General features: G+C 43.5%; 1 protein-coding gene across 4 annotated transcripts in view; it reads left to right on the plus strand.

Annotated features, from left to right (window-relative positions):
• Positions 1-19,027, plus strand: part of TMC5 (transmembrane channel like 5) — a 39,038-nt gene that overhangs the window by 17,008 nt on the left and 3,003 nt on the right. For all 4 annotated transcript variants that reach the window (XM_014610815.3, XM_019494789.2, XM_059716675.1 and 1 more), the window contains 14 exons: positions 1,613-1,703; positions 2,071-2,319; positions 3,924-4,075; positions 4,740-4,884; positions 5,605-5,760; positions 6,560-6,726; positions 7,342-7,420; positions 7,928-8,025; positions 8,717-8,812; positions 10,596-10,671; positions 12,584-12,717; positions 14,524-14,697; positions 15,645-15,723; positions 16,756-16,854. In XM_014610815.3, coding sequence (XP_014466301.1) covers positions 1,613-1,703; positions 2,071-2,319; positions 3,924-4,075; positions 4,740-4,884; positions 5,605-5,760; positions 6,560-6,726; positions 7,342-7,420; positions 7,928-8,025; positions 8,717-8,812; positions 10,596-10,671; positions 12,584-12,717; positions 14,524-14,697; positions 15,645-15,723; positions 16,756-16,854 — 1,795 coding nt within the window. The remainder of the gene's footprint in view (positions 1-1,612; positions 1,704-2,070; positions 2,320-3,923; positions 4,076-4,739; positions 4,885-5,604; positions 5,761-6,559; positions 6,727-7,341; positions 7,421-7,927; positions 8,026-8,716; positions 8,813-10,595; positions 10,672-12,583; positions 12,718-14,523; positions 14,698-15,644; positions 15,724-16,755; positions 16,855-19,027) is intronic.

Here is a 19,027-nt window from a genome sequence, read left to right on the forward strand (position 1 = left end):
GGCTGGGGAAGAGAGGCAGCAGCTGTTTGTAGCATCCCAGCTGCAGCTGGTGCAGGCTCTGGGTAGCTGCTGCCAGCCACAGATCCTGGGCTGCTTTCTGCAGGGTTTGCCGCCTGCTAGGAGCAGCCCAGGCTCTGTGGCTGGCAGCAGCTGCCTAGAGCCCAGGCTGGTGGTGGCGTGCCAAGCAAAATGGCCTTGCATGCCATGCTTGGCATGCGTGTCGGGGGTAGCCAACCCCTGCTGTAGGAATAGAGAAGAGATCAAACAAAATTAAGGTGATGGCATTAGTATCAGCTATCTCTTTAGAGGGGGTATCCAAATTCCAATACCAGCAACGAGCTATTAATGTGTTAGAAGACAAGAGCAGACAAGGTTCCTTGGGTGAATTTGATATCTTTTACTAGACCAACCCAAATAGTTGGAGAATAGTTACTAGAAGACAAGAGGCAGACAAGGTTCTTTGGGTAAATGTGATACCTTTTATTAGACCAACTGAATAGTTGGGAAAATTGTTCTTTGCAAGCTTTTGAGTACAAACATCCTTCTTCAGGCAGGGCTTTATTGTCTGGGCCCTGTCTGTCCTGAGCCAGGGTTCCAGCCAATAGAAAGACAAATGACAAAGCTTTCTCCTTAAATCAAATTGCAACCTTTTTGGCTGTTTATTAGCATTCTATATATATCAAGGGCTTAGTCTGTCTGCCTGTGTGTCTGTCTGTCCATAACGCTTTTGACCAACTGCGCATGTGCTGCTGAGAGAGTGGGTGGTGATTGGCTGTGCGGGCCTGGGCTTTGTGGGTGGGCCCAAGTTTGCGCTGCTGCTGGGGAAGTTTCTGACAGCGGCGAATACACCCTGGCTGCCTGAGCAGCGGGGATTGCCCATACCACCCTGCCTGGGGGTGAAGGGGGCGGTCACGGTAGTGGCACCCCCCCTCCACTGCCGCCTGTCACTGACGCCCCCCAGAACAGCTGGCAGGGAGGGGGAGCAGTGGGCAGGGAGGGAGGGAGGAGAGCGGGGTGGGAGGAGGCGAAGGGGGGGGTCACGGTGGTTGATGTTGGCAGGGCCAGGCGGCGGGGAGGGGGGGAAGGGAGCAGGAAGGGGGCCCCGACAACAGCCGGCAGGGAGGGAGGCTGGGTGGGCCTGGGCAGGTGCGCGGTTGGGGGAGGTGAAAGGGGAGGGGTCATGGTGGGGGCTGTTGTCAGGGCTAGGTGGAGGGGAGGAGAGGGGGTCATGGTGCCGGCGCCCCACCACCACCCAGCCCTGACAACAGCCAGCAGGGAGGGGAGGGTGGCAGAGAGGGAGGGAGGAAGAGGAGCAGGGAGGGGAGGTGGGGGGGAAGCCCTGCTGTGAGGTGGAGGCAGGCAGGGGGCGGGAGTCCCTGCGCCAGTGGCTGGAGAAGGAGGCAGCGATGGCAGTGGGAGATTTTACATGGTTGGCCCCGAAGGGTGAGCGGGGGGCAAAGGGGAGCCATGTAAACACTCCCTGAAATCCGTCATTCTTGATGGGCAATTAGCTAGTACATGTAATAATTATGTTCATAATAACCTGGTTAAAGCAAAGAATTTCTTATTTTAACTTAAAACACTTGGTTTAGCATTTATGGTTCATCCACAGGAATAAAGTTCTTATGGAAAAAACAAGGAAGTCAGTGAGCTACAGTACTGAGATTCACTGTTGTACACAGTGTATGTACAAAATTGCCCTGGTAAGTGTAATATGTCACCTTCATGCAAGTTAGATTGAACTGTTTTATATAGTATCTCATTAGTGGTAACTCCAGTGATATTTTGTGTTACCTCTCTTTGACCTACTGGCAAGTAGCCAGCATATGGTAATGGTATCATTAATATTACTCTATATTAAGGTAACATTTAAAAATGTATGTGAAGGAATGTTGTGTTACAAGTGAGAAGAAAGTGGAAGGAAAGAATGTCCTATCTTAAAAAATATAAATGTAAGAAATTCAGGACTATATTGTGTAACTTAAATTGATTACTATACTGTATATCAAGGACCATAGAGGACTGCATGCTAACAATCTCTTTTGCTTTCCCCTCTTCTTCTAATGATAGTCTTATCGACGATTTAGAAATGGCCTGTCAGAACTTTTTCAGTCATTACAGCTATGGCAGAAGACACTGAAAATTATTGGTGGCAAGTTTGGGACCAGTGTCCTTTCCTATTTTGTGTTTTTAACGTGGCTACTGACTTTTAACATCTTCTCGTTCCTTGTGAACTTCAGCTTCGTAACAATCCCTCAATTCATAGCAGCAGGATCAAATAACCTTTCATTCACGGGCCTGGAGCTTCTCACTGGAGCTGTAAGTATGTAGAGACACACCTGCATTAGTTCTGTGTGTACAACACATCTGATTGTATAAAGTCAAAGCACCAAGCGTTTTTTAGTAACACCTAGATGAAGTTGTAGTAGCTTTGATTTTGCTCTTAAATTCTTCTGGTCATCGATTTTAAATCAAATCCATATGTATATATTGAACAAGATAATCAACTAATAACTGCCTTGTCATGCAAATGAAATGAATTGATTTTGTTTGAATCATACCCTGACATCACTGCTTTTGGAGCTCGTTGAAGCTCTTTTGACAGTCTTCCAGAAAACAGTGGATTAGTCGCAATGGCTGTGCTCACCTTTTCCCTCTTCCTGGATTAGTATAGGATGCTATCAGCAGTGAAACTACCCAGGTTACCCTTCCTCTGAAGATACACAGAGAACTTCATGGTTTAGTTCTGTGACTGGCACATTTCATAAGCACTAAGACTCTGATCTTGCAAAGCAAGAGACTCATTGAAATTAGTGTGGCCTTTAGCCACTGTAATCTTTATTTAACTTACATTGAGATACTCACACTGTCAGGATCTAAATTCCTGAATGTTTTTTATAGGAAAATACATCTAAAGTAGTCATCTGGGTTTCTTCTACATTAATTTACCTATGCATGAAAACTGCTGATTTATATATTAGTATTAGCTATAGCATGCCACTTTGCTTCTGCTTGACCATTACAAAATAGTTGCATTGCTTGCATTAAATGTTGAGAGATTTGTGTAATGAATAATAATTTTAAGGAATAATGACCAACATCTCTCCTTGAGTTGCTAAAGCTATAGCCACTAAAGCGTAGAAAGGGGAAGTATAAATGGCGCTGCTGGAATTCTTTTGGAGGAGTGTGGCAGACAAGGTTCCTTGGGTGAATTTGATATCTTTTATTAGACCAACCCAAATGGTTGGAGAATAGTTATTAAGCAAGCTTTTGGGTTCAAAAACCTTTCGTCAGGCTAAGGAAGCTTCAGCAGTTGGGGTGTGCTCTTCCTGGATGGAATGACAAGTAAAGAAGCCAGCCTTTGGAGGAGTGTTGCATTTTAGAGGTCTCAGTCTTCAGAAGCAAAACTACAGTACTCCTACATTTGTGGGTTCAAAGCAGAAGTACTTTTGTGTAACCCATCAGTGAGTGCATGTTACTAGCCTCTGTCTGTGCTGATCTATACAAAACATGAGTTGTTATACCCCCTAGCTAGCAAGTCTTGGCTCAAGCTCAAATTGCAGCCACTCATCAGGATGTCCGCTAATAAGGTGTCAGCCGTCACAGTGCTGGGAGGGTCACCAATAACCTTTCTTCCCAAAAGGCCCATTCCTGCAAGGTGCTGACTATCCATATCCACTCCCATTAGATCCTCAGGAGAAGGAAGCATGCTCAGAATGCTACTCTCCATGTCAGGAGGATTGTAATTACTATTAGTAATGAGGAGATGAAAGGCCTGATCCTTCTGACTTGCAGTAACAGCTTCCTCAAGAGAAATGGGATGATGTGAATCAGGTTTTGAAAAGGTGGGCCCAGGCATGCTCCACTGTATTCAATCAACAGCATGGGAGTTGAGCTTTTTACTAATATTCCTATCCTTTCAGGGCTATTTTCAACAAACTGTGCTTTACTATGGTTTTTACACGAACTCTACCATCACAAAAATTGAAAACAGCACATCTTATGACATGCAGCTGGCCTATATTTTCACTATTGGGATTTATTTTGTCATCTGCTTCTTTAGCTTGGTATACAGGTACAGTAACTGCATATTTCTATTGCACTTCGAATGGAGCAAAAAACTTCATTTTTGAGAGGCTACCAGTATTAGTAAGGATTCTACGTACCAGTACTAGTAAGAACTGGGGGTCTTAAATTCTGGGGGCTGCTCTCTGCCCCTGTGTGACACAGGAGACTGGGCAAGATGGACCTATGGTCTGACCCTGTAAATGGCAGTTCTTATGTTCTTATGTTATTGATCTGGATGTGTTGCTGCTGACACATTCCTGTTTGCAGTTCCTAGGAATAAGGAACCTAGAAAATTAAATGCCCTCAGTTATCAGGTCCAAAGCATTGTCAGGCCCATTCAATGAGGTGCAAAGCAACCAGAGCCCTATGAAAAATTTCAATTTTATTTAATCTCTTGTAAATGCTGCTGCTTGTGACCCCTACCAGTGAGTGCTGTGTTGAAATGGCTCTGCAGAGGCAACCACTGTTGACAACAAATGTGAAACGAAAGTTAGGAGACACAGAATTTGAAGAGAGATATGGCCATAAAGGGAACGGGAAGCATCTCTAACTGGACTCAACATTCATTAATCAAGAAGACATTGATTTCTGTGCTCTAAAAGGTCAACTCACTTTTTTCCCCACCATATATTTCCTTAATACTGATGATGTACATTTAATTCTCACTGCAGCATGGCAAAATCCTTCCGTAATAACTTTGTTAATCCTCAAACTTACTCTGGAAATGCTGGCAAACTTCTCTGCATCTGGGATTTCAATATAACCAATGAGAAAGCTGTGAGACTGAAGCAAAAAAACCTCAGCACACAAATCAAGGTAAAGAATTAAATGGGTTCTGTGTGAACAGACTTGAATCTGTGCGTTTCCCTCAAGGACTGTTTTGGAGAAGCTGCTTCTTCCTGACCCCCTAGGTTGACTGCAGAAAGCTTTCACTCTTGGTTGTGAGCTGTTTGTTCCCTTGGCATTTCTTAGCAACTCATCTGAAAAGATTCTTTTCAGTCGTGTCTATTTGCTCTTCTACACGACTCCCTATAGTAATCACGGATATTTGCCGAGTTCAGTTTCCTTGTTTCTCTGACCCATGTCAGAAAGCTTTACCTTGTTAGTCATAAGCAGGAAAGCAGCCTATTTTTCTTTGCTTGATGTATTGCGAATTTACTGGGAATCATCTCTGCGCCTTATGACTGTGCCCCTGGTTCTGACACTGCCGAGATGGCTGTTCCATGACTGAACTGTCCTGCACCTGTCATCTTCTTTTTTCTTTTTCTTCTTTTTATCTGTATCAATTTTTTTTTTGTTTTGTATTGAATCACTGACGTAAAGCACTCCTAGAAGTTGTGGCTGTAAGTGAAGTGTGGTGGAACTTGCATGGGAGATTTCCACTTCCTTGTGTGGCTTCCAGTCTATCCTCCAAGTGTCAGGAGGACTATTCTGCACCAGCCTTCTTGAGAGATTGGCTCTTAAATCCTATAAGTGATCACTTTGGACCGGTGTTGCTTTGGGTTATTGACTGAAGCCTGGGCCTAATTATTACAGGAAGCCCTATCTGAAGGGAAGTCTGAAGATCTGAACCTTTCTCTAAAGCAAAGGATGGTTCATATTGCTATTCATCTGGCTGCCTGGATTTTTTCCTTGGGAACAACAGCTGTTTGTTGTACTTGTGTTTACTACCTCTCCATTAACAACCTAAAGGTAAGGACCTGTTCTAGTAAACTGATGCTTTCCATTTCCACACTGATCAACCTGGCCACACATTCAATTGAAGGCGCAATGGGAATCAGCCGTAAAGTTACTGCACATATGTTGTGTAATAACTTTGTAGCTTATTCCCTGTTTTTATTGCACCATTAATTGTATGAATGCGTGGTCAGGTTATTACTTAAGACATGATTTACTGGTTAATCACATCTTAAGTGTAATATCTGCCAGGGACATAGGGAAGATGAGATTTAACCCAAACACTGTTGCCCTACAGCTGTTCTCCTGCCTGACTCCACCTTGTGTGCAGGGAGGACCTGTACCCTTGAGCAGCCTTATAAGCCCACTTGTCTGCTCTATCTTGTGCCACAATAGCTACTGTATTTGCCAATATGCTCATAAACCCTTTAATAATTGAATAGTTAGTTTGAAGAAGCAAGCCCTTGGAGTCAGCCAGGAAGAACTGCTTTTGATTTGGGTTTCACTTGTTGCCTTTCATTAGATATTGGAAAGAACAATGCAAGGCAGGAAATGCTATCTCCTTACTCATCCCTTGTGCAGTGAGGCCCCGGTCACATCTTTGACTTCCGCTTCCTGGCCACATACCCAAGCAGCACAAGAGTTGATGGTTATATATCCAAGAGCTGCTTGGGCTTATGAGAGCTGAAAAGGTGTCTGCTAATAGCACCAGGATCTCTGAGAGCAGATGGGCAGTGCCATGTACAAAGTCCTCTGCAAAGATGCCTTTGATGAAAAGTCTGCCTCATATGCTTTATTTTTCTTTCTTTTTAAGCTGTTCATGAAAGGTGATGGAACAGAACTGGAAAACCAGGCTGCCACCCTTGTGTTGCCCATCGTCGTGTCCCTCCTCAACCTCCTCACCCCTTTCGTCTTTTCTTTGCTTGAACTCCTAGAGAAATTTCAGTACCCCAGGAATCAGATATATGTCACTATTACCAGGTATTCAGTGCTTCTCACTCCCAGTTAGCAGTGATTTCTGTCTGAAGTCAACTGCACTTTTTCTATTATCAGCAAGCTTGTAGTGGTATTAGGTACTACTGAAACCAGCAGCCAACTCTGCATCAGGGGAGTTACAGTACTCTGTTCACAGGTCTTATGAATCCACCCCTAATAGTCCACTGGTGGCACAGCAGTGCCTCAGCCCAGGGTGAGGCAAATCTGTTGTTTTCCTCCCATCCAGACATATAAGGAAACTCTTAGCCCAGCTCAGCCTACAGCATTCACCAGTGGGAATTGGGCTGTAGGCCCAAATGACAGGGAGATGGTAAATGGAGGGTGAGTTGGTTGGTTGGTGGTGGTTTTCCGAGGCCATGTATCACTAGCCAAGGGGAACCCCACTGTGTTTTAAAGCTGCCTCCTCAGGGGAGGACCAAGTAGATACTCCTGTCATCGTTCCATGAGGAATTTTGCATGTCTTGCTTACAGTGCATTGAATAAACTTCATAGCACAGACTGTATAATCCAGATCAGTTTAAAACCAATAGAAAAGAGTGGTGTGGGATTGGTAGTGGTTTCTCCAATGGACTCACCAGTTACTGATATTCTTCTTCATAGAAACGTTATTCTAAAGATGTCTATAATTGGAATCCTCTGCTACTACTGGCTTAACATTGTGGCTACATCAGCAACAGAGGTAAGGTTTCACTTGCCCTGTTTGTGTACACATCTTTGCTTTAAAGATTGGGAAACAGACTTAACCATTTTCATAATATTGTCTATACATCGAGTGGTGTGTGATTGAATAAAGGACTCAAAAGTAGATCAGAGGCTATGTAAAAATAACAACCTGCAGGGTGAAATTTGCTCCAGTACAAAAGGCCCCATACAACCTCTTGAGAGAGCTGGACTTACAGGCTTGACCACCTTCTGTTGGATCCCTGAGTCTGTAGAGAAGCCAGGATGATATGACAAATGTATTCAGCTAGCCTGGGCTTCATAGATCATTGTATTTTTGAACTGTAGCCTCAGACTCTGTCCTTCTTTCAAGAAAAATATCAAGTAGAACCTTCAAAGAAATCTGATCTCAAGGATCCTGAGGTGTTTCCCTTTCTTTCCAGTGGGCTTTGGATCAGATTTCCAGTGTTCAAACGTTAGACACAAGTATTTGACTTAAATACATTATTTTTTTCCTCTCTACAAGTGCTGGGAAACGTTAGTCGGCCAAGATATCTACCGTCTTGTTGTGGTTGACTTCCTATTTTGCTTGCTTGGTTCTTTCTTTGGAGAGTTCATACGAAGGTAAGTGAGAGTCCTCATTTTCAACCATTAACGACTGATCACTTACAGGGTCATTTCAATGTAGTAAAAGGACGGTTCCAACAGAAACGTGGCTCTGGCATGTTTGGGACTGCAGTCTATTTTCCTGTTTTGCTTTCATACGTGTGTCTTTGTATATGTTTTTGGCCTTAATAGTTTCACAAAATAACTAATGTGAGTGTAGTGAATATGAATTCAGAAGTATTTTGATTTCACTTGTTCAGAAAATGATGCGAATATTCGATGGGGTGTGTGTGTGTGTGTGAGGGAGTGTGCACAATTCAAACAGTAATTTGAACAGAAGCTTTCTTTACTGGGGCTACCAGTTTGTTGAACTCTGCAATTCATGCGTTGCTGGAATTTTACACTAAAGTAAAATAGTTTCCTCAAAAAAGTATATCTATATTTATATTTAGCTGTTCCAGCTTTATACTATAATTTTAGTTGAAGTGAAAAATGTTCTTTGACTGATGTCATTCATGCAGCATATTCACAAAAATTAGTATTTTACTACAACACCGGTGTTGTGTTGTAATTTTCCATTTGCTGCTTAATTGACAAAAAGTTCATGCTTTGTATAAGACATCATTAAATGCTGATTCCTGGATAATTGGGATATTCAGGGGTTTCTCAGTTGCTTGTTCTACAGATAATGAATTTATGTACTTTTCAGAATTATTGGAACCAAATGCCTCAAAAACCTTGGTGTGCCAGAATTTGATATTGCACGAAATGTTTTAGGTTTGATCTACGTGCAAACTTTAACCTGGTAAGAGATGAATTTATGATCTAAATATTGCCTATTGCTAACAGAGACATTATGAATGAGGTTAAGGTAGGGACATACCAATAACACTTTGCAGAGCAGCTGACATGTAGTAAAGCCCAACTCTCTTTTACCCCTTCGTAAGTTATTGATATGTCCATGCCCTAAGGGTGCCTGCATACCACAGATAAGAACAGTACAAACATACTGGGCATATCTACATGAGACATTTACTGGAGAACTTCCTAATTATCTCTGTAGTAAAGTCACAGGTGTATACATGTGGCCCTATTAGGCCTCAGGAAACTAATTAACTGTGCTGTAAGTTAGTACTTGTACATAAGAGTACTGTCCTGCAGTAGCTTTTGTTAGTGCACAGCAATGCACATGTAGATGCTGATCTGGCTGACTGTGGCATGAGGATGCTTCAGTGCAGGGCTGCCTGCCAGGTAGCCCTGCACTAGAGCACGTCTGTACCCTAGCCAGCCCCTCCACAGCACCTGGAGCTGGGTAAGAGCATCACTTGGCAGCCAGGGCTGCTGTGACGCGGCTCAGCATGCTGTGGTCCCAGTTGCACATGTAAACATGGCACCCAGGAACAATAAACTCTGGCACAATACGCGCCAGACTTGTCACATTAATTTCATGTGTAGATGCACCCATTGATAGATAAGATGCTTGTGCGTGCACATGCCCTCTCCCTCTCAAAACTCTGACTTGAAGGCAAATTATTTATTTATTGGTAACTCTTCTCTGTTCAAAAGTTGGCATAAAACTAGTAACAGTGACACCCTGAAGGACCTATGCAAAGTAGTCCTCATTTAGCCACAGTTGAGAACTTGGAGCTGTAGAAGGGGCATTTTGGAGTGTTGAAACTATGTCCTTCTTGTGTTTTTTGTTCTTGTTCAATATTGGCTATTAGAAAAGTTTCTGAAGGCCTTCCACTTCTAATGAAGAGTGACAGAATGGAGATATATATATGGAATTCCATATATACAGACATTCACACCTATACAAATATGCTGAGCATGTGCAGTATATATACTGAGCATACTCAGGTGTGGCAACAGCTGGTAATATTCTCTTGGAAAGCAAGAGGTAAATAAGATTTTTCTTCCCTATTCTGTTACTCTTCAATAGAAGTGGGAGGGCTTCTGAAACAATATATGGAATTCTACACAGAAAATTCACCTTAAAAATAAACTAAATACATCTATACTATGCACATGCTTAGTAATTAGACATTATACACTGAGCATTAGAATATATATAATTTACCAGAAACACGTGTGTATGTATATATAAAATACACACGATGCACATGCTCATTATATATTGAATGTGTGCATATGTATGTATATTTTAGTTTCAGTTTTTATGGTGAATTTTCCATAATATCTGATTTAGGGGTTAGGTGGCAGAATGGTACAGGCATCTCACTACTGCTCCAGAGGCCTTGTTCTAGGCATGTGCTGAAGACTGTCTCCAACTGGCCTGGCTCTGAATGGGTATCTAGTCATGCAGTTGGGGAATCAAAAGTGGTGAGACATCATGTTTGCCATTTGAATACTTATGTGTCATGGGCTGCTGAAACTGGCACACCTATGCTACACTAGGCTCAGACAGACTTCTTACCCTGAATATCCCTATTCATTTATTGATATATTTTCATTTTTATGCAACTATAGAAGTGCATTTTACTTTCATATTGTGTAACGAATACCAAGGACCAAATTCTCATATATTTTTGCATTTTTTCTCCCTTTCCCCCTCTTCTTTCCTGTAGGATTGGCATCTTCTTTTCACCTCTGCTGCCTGCCATCCAAATAATATTTTTCTTTATAATATTTTATGTGAAAAAGGTAAGGAGCAGTTGTAAAGAACCAGGCCCTCTGCCTAATACAGCATCTCAACAATTACATGTTCCCACTTCAGTTTTTAGCAGCTATGTGAAGACTTTACCTACCCAGTGAAATTTGACAGTTACTGTACTTGTGAACACACCAACAGAAAAACTTTTAGGGACAGACATTACACATAAACTGGTTTAAGTGATCAGAAACTGGTTTAAACCTGTAACAGAACAGAAGTTCAGTGCACATAAACATTTCAAAATGGCTGAAACTGGTTTAAGATAAACCTGGTTGAATGTAGTATCAGACTTAACTGATTTGGGTCAAACCAGTTTATTCAATGTCTGTCCCAGACCCCTTCCTGGTGTAAGTTAAACCAGAGTCTGCCAGCATCCCAAATGCTTTGCAGCCCTGGGCTGTGCTGTCTGCTTTAGAGAACAGGCTGGCCCCACCCCTCTGCTCCCTAGCCAGAGCTCTTTGGGAGGCTGCAGGCACAGCAGGGTCTGCCTGACTTCCCTTGCTGCTCAAGGAAGGATTCCCCTCTCCCTGTCTCCCATGTCCCACAGCACGGACCCCAGCCCCTAGGCAAGTGGTATGCTAGCTAATGCTGAGTGGTGTGTATGTTTCCAATTTCACTGGGACAGGCAGACAGAACAGTGTCAGCTTAGGGCTTTTTGGAGCTAATTAGCAGGGCAGCTGTTAATGTCCCTCTGTTCCTTCCTTGGAAAAAGCTGTTTAAGAAGAGCTTGAACTAATGGGAGAGGCTTTTGTTTTGTTGATGGGCTAACAAACACAGCTGGTTATCAGCCCCCTGATGGCTCCCTTGCCTGTCAGGTTTGCAGGCAGTATGAAGAAGCAGGGAGAGGGAGATTGAAAAGCTCAGTAGCATCAACAGATGCATGCACTGTACACCCCCACTCCCCTTTGCCTTGGAGTGCTAGCCCTGGGATGGGGCCTGGCAACACTTCTGCCCCTTGAGAAGCGAGCGGAGGAAAAGCCTGGGATGGTGCAGGCAGGGTAGGGGTTTAAACCCCTCCCTAATCAGAGCGTCTTGCCAGGGCCTGGCTATCCCCTGCCTCTCAGCTCAGCACTGTAGAAGGGAAGGGAGGGCTGCTGTAGCATCCCCTAGCTTCTACCCTGAGCCACTGCAGGCATGTGACTGCATTTCTTCAGTCCAGAGGGAATGTCTATTTGGTTACAAACCGGTTCAACTTAGGCAGGTTAGACTAACCTGCAAAGATTAAATCAGTTCAGGCTTAGACTTTTTGAGTGTCTGTTCCTAGCCTTGGAGGCCCTATTAGTGGTTTAAGAGCATAATTAGGTAGAGGGAGAATATGAAGTAGTAAAATGAGAGCTGCTAATGCCCATCAAAACCCAGAATCCTGGCAATTCTTGTGCATGCATTTATCTTATTTCCCTTACAGTAGGCTTTAAAATATATGAAGTCACTTCCAGTCTTGTTTTGGTTCTAGTAGACTGCACTTCTTTCAGGAACAATTAGTCAGCTGACATAATTAGAAGAGAAGGGAAGTTTTGTTTCTGTATCTTCCTCAACTCAATAATATTATCATACATAACAATAGGTCCTTGAATATTTGAAAGTTTGAAAGCCAAATTAAAACAGCCACAGTCATTATCAAAACTTCCTGGAACAGTGGCAGTTGGAGGTGGGAATCCTGATAGAAGGTCTTGCAGAAGCAAATGGAATTCAGCATTTCCTCAGGCTGTTTGCACTCTCATAGTGATTCATTTGTTGCTGGAGGTGCAGTTCTGAGGCACTCTTTGAAAATTCTTGATGGATGCTATTCCTTGCAAATCACCTGCAATTTCAATGGCATTGACTGAAACTCATCTAATTAGAATGTAAAACACTTTTAAGAGTGCAAGTGTATGTGCATCTTTTTCTTTTACTGTTTTAAAGGTCAGTCTGATGATGAATTGTCAACCCCCTCGCAAAGTCTGGAGAGCTTCTCAAATGACAACACTCTTCATTTTTCTGTTGTTTTTCCCTTCCTTTACTGGAGTGCTGTCTGTGGTAGCAATCACTATCTGGAGGTAGGAATGATCAACAGCATTCAGACCTTATCTCTGAACTGATTCACATCTTAATCACAAACCAAACCAGGTAGCCTGGACTCTCACAAGTGTGAAAGAGATGTCTGCATTGGATTCCACTGAAATGTTTCAAGTGATATTCATGTTGTCTTAAAAACACTATTGCAAACTCATGGGGAGGGTAAGCTGAGTACTTCCCTATTACATTGAGAATATACTGCTGCAGAGTTGCTGTGTGACCTTAGGAAAGTCTCATTGAACAAGATTCTGAAAGGCCTCCTTTTGAAATTGCTTTGGCGAATCTGGGGCATTGTATCTGTGCCACATCTAAAAAAGCAGATATTAATTTTTTTAGATGGGGCATGCCCTGCCTGACCTGGGCATTGTAAGGATAAATACTATAAAGACCGTGAGAGGCATATCTACCCTATGGTAATAGGGGGCATATAATTATGCTATCGGCTGCTATCCCAACGTTCCATTTTGCCTAAATCCACGTTCCTCTGATGCGTTCCCCATCCCATCTGGAGAATGAGATGTGTGGAGAGACTGAAAAGCAGTGCGAACTGTGTGGAGGCAATTAATGCTTAGAAGAGAAATGGGATTGTGTGTGACTGTGAGTTTTGTTTTTTTCTAAGAATAATGAACTGCGTGACAATCTCACTCTTCTTCCTCCTCCTCTTCTCAAAAGTTTTTATGATAAGCTCATTCCACCATGACTGCAGTGTAGTTACTTGATGTAGCTTTACTCAGCTAGCTCAGTTACTGGTAGCAATTCAGCTGTGGCAGCGTGAAGCTCAGTGCAGGCTTCTGTGAAGATTTTGCAGCTGGTCTTAAATTCGATTCAGCTATGGCTAGGTTCTGTTAGTTTGAAGCTAGCTTAAGTCTGTCTGCACTACTTTGCAGCAATTACTGTAATGTGGACATGCACTCTAAGGTGTAAAATTTTCAGCCCAGCTATGCCTGCCTACTCTACTAACTACCAAAAAGTGATTAAGGCAAGGGAGGTCCCAAAACCGGGATGGAGTTGTGATGTTTCAGAGTGAAAACCACAGCTTTCAATTAACTCAGTTTTGCATGCTTTGGTTTCAGGTCCAGCTCCTGCAAACTAAACCACAGCTTTACCATCATCTGAAATCTATATCATCTTAGTCTGCAGACTTCTTTTCCCCACCATGTACCTGAAAACTGTTTCTCCTGCTAGGGGATGTCATCTTGAACCACATCCTGTTTTTACTGAAAATCTGTGTTAAATAGTCTTGTATGTGTGCTCATACTGCATGAAAACAAGGTGGCGGCATTGTGTGTTTTAGCTTTTTCTTTCTTCTTTACTATATGATGCATCTAGAAAGGAAACAGTTTATTCCAAAGTCTGCAGTAAGGCCTCTGGGACCTGTAGGTCAATGCAATTGTTAGATTAGCTGGAGCTTGCACCTGTGCCAAACTACCACAGGGTGAGCCTTTGTTTCTTCCCATGGAGTTTGAGGTGGGCTTATTAGTATCTGAAAAGCCACAGATGGAGAAAGTCCGAAGTAGACAAGGAAGCAAGCTCTTCTCCTCTACAGCTAAGACTTGCTCAGTCATTGTACTTCAAAGAACTTAATTGCATGCTGTCTCCCCAGAAGACTTAGTTGGTCTGTTATAATAGGGGGTTCATTAGCCCAGTGGGGTGTCACTAGCCCAATGATGGGAGTCCTGAGGCTCAGAGAACTAGTGCTCTAATTGTATGGTGTTCTTGGCTACTTCAGTGGACTTGTTGCTGCAGTGTGGTGTTTGCTTTTTGATATCCTTTCTTTATTTTTCCAGGTTGAATCCTTCAGAAAAGTGTGGCCCTTTCCGGGGCTTGTCTTCCATATTTGATGCAGTGTCTAGGTGGATAGACGTATTGACCAACTATCCTAGATCAGCCTGGGTGGTGTGGATTTATCATAACTTAATTGAAAGCGTGCATTTCTTCTTTATCCTCACTGTCATCATCATGTAGGTATCCATTGTGGAAGGTGGGATGGAGAGTAGGGGAGGGAAACTGATTTATCCATTCTCTACAGTGAGAATGTATGTAGCTTGGATAGAGAGCATTTGCAGGGGGCCTGACCACTTGTGACACTCCACTCAGCAAAATCCCCAGTCTTTGACACAATCTGAAAACCTGCTTCTGCTGGTAGAGTCAACATATGCTAAATTGCTGACAAAAACTGAGTTATGCTAGGAGGGTTTGATGCTCTCAGGACACCAGCAGACCACTAGTGGTGTAAACCTGGCCTAGCCACAATTGCAATTTTTCAGCTCTATTTCAAAGCAGTTCCCAGATTTGCCCAAGGCATCGTAAGTGAGAAAGAGAGAATTGGGAACAGATGTTCGAATTCGTGCGGCCAGCCTGGCAGTCTAGCTGCAGAGGGTGTCAGTATCATTTAAGGGCTGTGCTGGGGAACTCTTGCTCTGTACCTACTTCCTGTGCCCAGTGCCAGAGTATGTGAATAACAGTAAATCCACACACCATGTGCAGAGAGGGCGAGGTGTATGTAAGTTGTTTGATTATGTACAGATGCCCTAAAACTTGCTCCTTCTAAGAACTGGTTCTTTTTGGTCCTATAAAAATCAATAACAAAGATCCCATGGACTCCAGCAGAGTCAGGTCTTGTCCCTTAGGATTATTAAACTTAATGAATATGGATGAGAACAGCAGATTCCTGTCCAGTATTTAAAACTTTGTAGTGTTAACTTGCTTTAATGGTACTTTTGCATAAACATCCAGATGTCTCTGGGTATTTCCCACTAGATCATCTGATACATTTTATATCTGCCCATCATTGTTTATGTGATTGCTGTATAAAATTAACAAAATGCCTCTTGTTTTGGCAGTGACTAGTAAAAGAAGCATCACCTGAACATTGAGTACTCATTTGTTGAACTTATTTTCCACTTAGAATTATCACATATCTTTACTGGCAGATCATAGAAGGAAGGAAGATAATGGTCAGACTCCTACACGAGCAAATTATAAATGTAAGTTTGCTTTTTGGGTTCCTGCTAGAAAGAACAAGCAGAAAGCACCTTGATTATCTGTGCTGTGTGCGCCAGTGAGATATGCTTCCGTTTTGGTATAAGTGAACGGAGGGGGAAAACCCTCCTCAGCAGGGCTGGCTGGATGATAACTGCATGCTTGCAAAAACTTGCTTGCTTGTTGGCTAGAACAGCAGCTGCAGGTAGCTGCTTATTGCCCACGTTCAGGGGGAGGAGAACACTTCATTTCTCCTGTTCCCCACATGCAGCCTTGCTACCTAGCTCCCTAAAGGCATGAGGTGATAAATTCCTCTTCAGCTCCCTCTCAGCTGGCTTTGAGTAAGTTAGTGCCTCAGGATATTACTCCTCACAGATTCACAGAAGTTAACTCCTCAGCAGATTTTGGGGACTACTTCCATCCTGCTTAGAGAGAGGAGTTTTGACTAATGGGGTTTGGAAAACTGAAGGCTTGTCACTTTTTCCTCTGGTGTAGACCAGCCTAACTAGGACAAAACAAATGTCAGTCTAACTGCCCGGCAGACAAGGTTCTTTGGGTGAATCTGATGTCTTTTATTAGACCAACTCAAATAGTTGGAAAAAAATCTTCTTTGCAAGCTTTTGGGTATAAATACCTTTTGTCAGGCTTCCTGGATAGGGGCACATACCGACAGCAGATGCTTCCTCAGCCTAACAAAGGGTATTTATACCTGAAAGCTTGCAAAGATTTTTTTTCCAACTATTTGAGTTGGTCTAATAAAAGATATCAGATTTACCTAAAGAATCTTGTCTGCTTATGTCCTTAGACTAACACAGCTACAACCTATATATTTATAATATATATTATAATATTATTTTATATATACTATAATAATAATTTATAGTATAATTGTCTCTATTCCAGAATAATTACTCCATTTCTTTATTATTACTCTCTTATTGGTCTGCTGGTTTGTTTCCCTGTGTAAACAAGCCCTGAGATTTTGCTAACAATAATATAAACATTTCAGTTAATGATTAAATGTATCTTGATTATAGGAAGGAAAAGATAAAATGTTTTTACTTGAGAAACTCCGAGCCCTGCAGGCATCAACACGGGACACACCTGCAAGAAAAGGAGCAAGCCAGCAGTTCAGTGTAAGACTCACTTTTGCTTTCTTCTTGTGGCTGGTGATTATTCTGGTACCTCCACTTTGAGGTATGCCTACAAAAATTCCACTTAACTCAACCTAGTTAACAGCTTTATAAAATTACACTCTAAACACCTCCTGAAAGTTTCCTTCAGGTCGTAGTTACTCTGGCAATCAGCCCGAGGTAAAACTTTCTAGTGAAAGTTAGCTCCTTGTTCAGTGCTTACAACCTGTAGGAAAGCAGACCTGCTCTGCCAGTGGAATGACAGCTGCAAAAGGGGCTATCTACTCTTATGCCTTTACTAGGGTAGAAGAAGACAGGCTGCTTTTGAGATGTTCTTTTCTTCTTCAGTTGATTTAGGCCAAAGACATTTAGTCCAATTTTGATGGATTAAATGGATCACTCCAAGGTTGAAATTACTTTTAGTTTGAATTTAGCAGGCCAAGGAATAGGTGTTAAAGTGAGCCAAGGTGGATGCTGAGTGGGGTTTCAGTTAAGTTAAATTCCTTTAACCTCTAGCTCAGTGATGTTCAATCTTTTTGGCTGGTGGGCTGGATGGGCAGTGCCCAGGCCATCCGCGGGCCAGATCCGACTGGTAGTCCCAATCCAGTGGTATTGACGGGCCCGCTAAGGCCATGTGGAGGGGGACAGGGGCATCCTGGCTCCAACCTAGGCTCATGGGGGGGAGGGCATGGCCAAGCCTCATGGGTGGGAAGAGGTGTGGCCCAGCCCTAACAGCCCCACAAGGGGAAAGGGCTTGACCTAGTCCCACGGGGAGAGGGAGGTGGTGGAAAGGGGCCTGAGCCAACCCAACCCAGCCCAGCTCCATGGGGGAAAGGGGAGTGCGGCCCAGTCCCACCCAGCCAAGGGGGTGAGAGGAGAGGGCATGACCTCGGCCCAACCTGGCTGGGCATCCTGGCTCCAACCTGGGCCCACCGGAGGGAGGGGACATGGCACAACCCCATGGAGGAAAGATAAGTGGCCCAGCCCCATGGGCTGGAGGTTGAGCACCCCTGACCTAGTTTGTTGGGGAGATGGGAGGTGGAGGAAAGGATCCCATCTGCTCCCCAGGTTGGACAAGGCCTAGGCAAGAGCTGTGCCCCCCTTATGCATACCAGCTGATGAGAGCGATTCCACTGTTGGCCTCACCCCTGTCCTGCACTATTTGGGATCCTGCTAGGCTGGACAGTGGGCTCGGAAAGACGATGAGAGACTCTGTTTTTTCTTTTGTGTGCTTCTGTTTAATAAAATAGAAATGCTGCATTTTCCCACATCTTCCTCAAAGTCTTCTGTGGCTCTTTCATATTAAGTGCAGCTCTCCTGTTCCTCTTTGTGGTCACTCTCTCGTTGAAGATGTATCTTTTTTTCCCACATCATCTCCCCCAAAAAACTACCGGCTGAAAAGGGGAATTAGCCAAGGCAAACAAAAAAACAACATACTGGTAAATGAAAACAGCTCGAAGACAACAACAAGAAGAAAATAGGCTCGTTAGCTTAGTATCCAAAAAGGTAGACTGAAAAGGCAGGGCAGGCTACTTCCTACAGCCCCCTATCTTGTTCCCTTACAATGCAGAGTCCTCTTCACACCGTCCAGCTCATGATCTGTGTCTAAAGCAATCAGGATTTTTGCAGTGACGATGAACTATCTAGACTGGCAGATCTGAGCTCTCCCGGTTGCACAGACAACAGGAGACGGGATCCATCTCCTAGATGAGAAGTAGGAACAAGAGGCTGGGAGTCGGAAGATCTGAATTTTGTTCCTGACTCAGTGGGTGGCGTCAGGCAGATCATTTTTAGTTATGGCCCGTGGTTTCCCCATGAGTGAATTGGAGATCGCTGTATGTACCTGCCTCTGGGCTGATCTAACAAAAGGTGCTGTGCGGTAAGTGCAGAGCGCAGTTTGTTTCTCCGATTTACCACAAGATGGCATCGGGAATCAAACTAATCTTCACAGCCTCAGGCCCTGGTTAAAAGGCACCAGCCAGCCTGTTTACTGCCAGGCTCTCGCTGCAGGACCAGTGTCTTTGCAGTTTTGTTCTACCCCGACCATCTCCCCCATTTACTGTGGTGGATTCATTGAGCAGGGTGCTTCCTGGCAGGGAGGATTGTCATTTTTCTTTCCTCCCATTAGTCCGGTTAAGTTTTAATTGAAAACCTTTCTACTCCAGGGTAGGCTGGG

The sequence above is a fragment of the Alligator mississippiensis genome, chromosome 13 (genome assembly GCF_030867095.1).
Source record: "Alligator mississippiensis isolate rAllMis1 chromosome 13, rAllMis1, whole genome shotgun sequence".
NCBI lineage: Eukaryota > Metazoa > Chordata > Crocodylia > Alligatoridae > Alligator > Alligator mississippiensis.